Source organism: Pinus tabuliformis, chromosome 2_1 (assembly GCF_031772625.1).
Source record: "Pinus tabuliformis cultivar Carrire ecotype Pingquan chromosome 2_1, CPIR1, whole genome shotgun sequence".
In the NCBI taxonomy this organism is placed as follows: domain Eukaryota; kingdom Viridiplantae; phylum Streptophyta; class Pinopsida; order Pinales; family Pinaceae; genus Pinus; species Pinus tabuliformis.
Window position 1 is genome coordinate 324,913,548 of NC_142299.1, and position 4,989 is coordinate 324,918,536.

A 4,989-nucleotide genomic window follows, 5' to 3' on the forward strand; every position below is an offset into this window, starting at 1 on the left:
TTGGCCAGAACTACTGTCTTATCCCAAGAAAATTGCATTGCAAAAATTTTACATCACAAACATTTAGTGTTAGTACCAATCACTGTATTCCTATAGGGGTTCACAACCCGAATGCAATCTTTTGCTTTTCCGTGTTAAGTTGCTCCAGGATGCATAAACATTGCACATATGTTTCTGTCGTTTAGAAAGGACTCAAACTCTTAACATCCTTGTGAGTTTTAATTAAAGCAGGATAGATATGTTCTTCTTGGTGCATTCATAAGCCTGTGCATCACATGATAGCCAGTTATTGCCCATATAGGGCAGGCTTTGTTGACAAATAATAGTCATGTATAAATATAAATTATGATAAAAAATGCAGGAGCCATTACAGTTGTTTCTTCCTTAAATTCCTCAAGTGACAGCATTAATTCTGTGATGACATCAAATAGTTAACAAATCAATGTATGCAAGGGAGTCTCACCTCCGATCAGCCTTTAATACCGGTAAAACATGAGAAAGGGAGAGTTCATAAGCCAGATTCTAATAACAGATAATTTTAGGTGCAAAGACTGAATAACTGCAAGAGCTTCTAAGAATTTGGCGTGCTTGTCAAAATTACTTTCAAACATTGTGAGTTTCACTGAATTCTTTTGTGAAAACTATCTAGTCAGTATGCTTGACAAAAAAGGTCGCTATTCCAATATATCTTGTCTTTAGGAATCTGAGGCAATTATATGTACTAAACTTATTAGTGATCATAAATATTTGAATGTTCTAGAAAGTTGGATGCCTCTTAATTTATTATAAACAATCTTGACTGACTGAATTCTCACAAACTTGATCTATCTACTTGAAGCTAAAATATCCAAGTAATCACAAATATTATATATATTTTATACACCAACGAAACAAAAGATCCATGAGCCTGTGTCCAAAGCTTAAACCGCTGTTCTAGTAATAAAACTTGACATGGATTCGACATACGAATAGTAACGTCTGAATGAACACAGACACATAACTGTGATAAGCTCAAGTTCCATGAAACTCTCTTCAAGGAACAGGATCATCAATGTAAACAAGATGATGTTGATAACAACACTAGGCAGAAAATATAATATCCTAAAAAGTTTAAAAGATAACCTTAAAGGCATTGAAGCAAGACACTCGGTTGATGCTCTTCTGCTTCTTTAAACAGGCACATGCTGTTCCCTTGCATGCTGCCCGAAACATTATAAAAGGATTGTTCGCTGATTTCTGTTTCCCTTTGTCTCTCTGTCAAGCGATTGGATAGTTTTTTTTTGGTCCTCTCATTTTTGTGCTCAAAGGAAATTTGTCTGAAGTCAAGTTTTGGTTTTCAATTAAGATCCCTGTATATAGCCCATATGTGTTTTATGACGACAGACTTTCCCTTTGTTGAAAAATGGCAACAAGAAATTCCAGTTTAATTTGTCATTGATTTAAACTGTGAATTAAAATCAAATTCTATTTTCATAGCAACTTGTAAATAGTTAATGAAGTTTAACTGATTTAATTAGCTTAAGAATTTCGAGTTAAAAATCTTTCTGTAGTTATGTATATTTTCTCCCTAATTTTTAAGGATCCATGACGAGTTTATTTGAGTTGCAATTCTAACTGTTTGTGGAACTAGTAGAGGTTTAGTAGTGAGTTGGTGCACTACTGCATCCTTAGTGCTATTCCAACTAAATACAGATTCACTCAAGAGAAACTCATGCATGTCAGTTCAGAGAAAGACTCAGTTGAGATTAGAGTGCAGGAACAGCGTACTATCAATTGTAAAATGATCCGAGTTGTACAAATCATGCATGCAAGCAGAAGAGGAACTAATTTTAGATTGCGCAATTATGGAAGAAGGGATTCCCAATTAAATATGGGCTATTCTTCACAGGCATTTAGCAAATAAATAGGGGCTCAGCAGGCAGAAAAATTGGCTAAATGTTGGTCAGTGCGGACTTGTGAGGCAGAGAGTTTATTATACTTGTGCGGAAGTTTTGTATTATCACTCAGACTTTTTATTAATTCAATAGATAGCTGGGGTTTTGAGTAGTGGTTTTCCCAAAAAAACAATTGTGTTATGTGTCTTTGATTATCTTTCTCTTGTAGATTATTGTTTTCATCAATTTTTGGTTTCAGGTGTTTAAAAAGTAGAGTAAATTATTGTCTTGTGTTTTTGTGTTTTAGTACATTACATGAGCTGTGAATCTACACGAAAATCTACACAGCTGTCTACTTTTTTGTAACAGGTTCCTTTTGCGATAAAACTATTTGATAGATGTAGACTGTAGTATATTTAAAAACAGAAGCAAATAAAAAAAGTTTGAAGCCTCTCCATCAGTCTGTGGCCTACTGTTTTTTGTTTTTTCTTACCGCCACAGATTCAATCTTTGCAACTGCTTTGATCTACGGTCGAATGGTTGAATGGAAGCACGACTCAGTGCTTATAGCTTTGATCTACGGTCGAATGGTTGAATGGAAGCACGACTCAGTGCTTATAGCTCTAATATAGCTTGACCCACAAGAAGCAAAGCATCTTCAGCAATTCCAGTTCACCTATAAAAATAAAATTTTAAAACCCTCAACCAAAATTGAGTTCCCAAGTCTAAATGATATGAAAATCCAACACTATAAACCAAAATTTAAACCATTTTCTAATGATATGAAATGACGTCATATATACCAGACAGGTCAACAAATCTGTATTTATAGGTCTAATATATTTTGTCCAACAAAAACCAAAGCACCCTGACAAATTTCGAATGAAATCTGAAAATTATAACATCCTAAACCAAAAATCGAAATAAAGTCTTCGTCATATGAAATACAGCCTAATATTTTATACCAAAATTGAAATCAACTCTGAAGGATATGAAACTAAGTCCTATACACGAGGCAGGTCAACAGTTATGTACATACCCTTCACAAGCAACTTTTCACGTTCTACAAACCTGAGAAAAACGATGAAGCTACATTTGATCTGAGATAATTCAATTAATGTGACATACACTACAATACCAGTAGAAAATACACTACAATACCAGTAGAAAATGAAACCAAACGAATTCATTTTCATTCTCACTCTTAAAACAAAGAAAACGGGTAATCGAAAACCCTAGGGCTCAGCCTTGACGAATATCATTTCTCTGTGGTTGGAATTATCCAGAGGCTCGTAACCCCCATGCCTCCTGACACCCAAAACCCTACCGACCAGACTGCAGACAGTCAAAACGATGGCCACGACAATGATGACATGGACAACGAAGAGGAGATCAAGAAGCACCAAGGCGCGCAGCTTGTACTCATCGAGATCGCACTGAGTCGAACCCTCGGCCTGGCCGGGCACGTCCAGGAGGCGGTGGCAACCCTGGGGAACGAAGCTCTCGACATGCAGTGAGAGCCCGGTCTGAAGAAACCACAGGCCCTGAAGACACAGGGCCGAGGACAGAGCTACGTCGGCTACAAATGCCTTCGGCCGCAAGGCTAAGACGATTGCGGAGGCGCAACAGAGGGCAGCCGTGGCTCCCAGCAGCGATTCGCATTTGCCCTCGATGTCCGACGTCAGAGAGGCGCCGGCCCTGAGCATCGCCCACTGGAGTCCGAACCCCGAGGCGGCCATCAAAAACAGGGCCTCGCCGGGAATCGGCAGGCGGCACCCGCCATTGCTCTCGCTCGCCAACACCGCCAAGACCACGATCAAGAAGACGCAGAGCACGGCCACGGACTGCAGCGACAAGAGGCGGTGCACCGGAGTGGTGCCCTTTATGAGCGGATTGAAGTCTGAGGAGATCGCGAGATTGTATGAGATGGCTAAGAGGATGCCCACCAATTGGAGGTAGAGTTCCAGGTGCTTACAGCATCTGGAAGACAGGGGATGCCATAGCTTTGCTGTGTATTCTCTGGGGGTTTTGAGGTGGACCTTAAAGGAGGATATGAGGTGCCATAAACCCAAACAGAAGATGAACACGGAGCCCACTGTGTGGATGGCGAGGTTGGCCATTTCAGGTGGTGGAATGATGGGTTTCAGGCATTGCAGAAAAAGGCTTGATATGGATCATCGGCCGGCAGAGGTGGAATTCAAGCATTTGTTTTTTTAAGTTCCCCGCGCCTTTGGAAACAAAGAACTCTATCGACTCCATTGCCAGGTCAAGCTGACCCGGTTAGGCTCGGTTAGGTCGGAGTTCACCGCATCTATTGATTTATCGGCCCTCTGTGTGTTTGGTACTTTGTATTTTTCATCACGTCACGTAACCTAGTTGTAGTTGGTCAATTAAGAAAGAAAAAAATAAATTATTTTTAACATCTATGAGATTAAGGATAGTTTATGGGACAGATTGTTTGATGTATGCGGCTTTTTTCGGTGAAGCTTCAAAATAAATGCTCCCAGTTTCTTGACAAACCTCTCGCTAAATAGATTATCTCAAAAGCTAGCTGCTAGCGTATTTGCATAATTTTCCCTGTTGTCTTTCAAGGCCTCACATTCTAAAATGACATGTTTTTATGTTTCCACTTTTCTGGAAGAACAAAAAATGCATACTTTTTCCTCCCACATTTCCTTTGGCCTTTTCCAGCGCCCTGTTTCACAACGGAGTTGATGAGAATTAGTCCTTAACTGAGCAATAAGAACTTTGGCTCTCCAAGAGATAATGGCCTCTATGTATGCTTTTGGTTCATGACTATGAGTGGGATTAAACACTTCAATATAGTATTTTTTCTTTCTTCCTAGCTCCTTATCCCAAATATGCTTGTGGAACTTTTCCATAACAAAAGTTTTTGTCTCTTTGTTGTTTATGAGACATGCGTTCAAGCAAATACCCAATTTACTAAACCATTTGTTATTTTGTTACATCCAAGTTTTTTTGCTCTTGCACAATCTATCATTAAAGACAACCTTAGGTCATCTACCCTCTTCCATTTGCTCAATTTTTTTTAAATATCTTATGACTCGCACCATAGCAATTGCTTCAATAGGAGCAGTTTCTGTTTCACTTAGCA

At 39.1% G+C, this 4,989-nt stretch overlaps 1 protein-coding gene across 1 annotated transcript; it reads right to left on the reverse strand.

The window, feature by feature from the left end:
* Positions 1 to 2,672: 2,672 nt before the first annotated feature.
* LOC149200156 (plant viral-response family protein (DUF716)) lies at positions 2,673 to 4,180 on the reverse strand. Its single transcript, XM_089402622.1, has one exon. It carries the CDS (start codon positions 3,992 to 3,994, stop codon positions 3,110 to 3,112), a length of 885 nt encoding a protein of 294 aa, XP_089258748.1. The 5' UTR covers positions 3,995 to 4,180; the 3' UTR covers positions 2,673 to 3,109.
* Between the last annotated feature and the right edge of the window lie 809 nt (positions 4,181 to 4,989).

What these genes read in the sequence shown, in the direction of transcription:
- LOC149200156 (XM_089402622.1), bottom strand. Translation starts at nt 3,994, where the DNA reads ATGGCCAACCTCGCCATCCACACAGTGGGCTCCGTGTTCATCTTCTGT.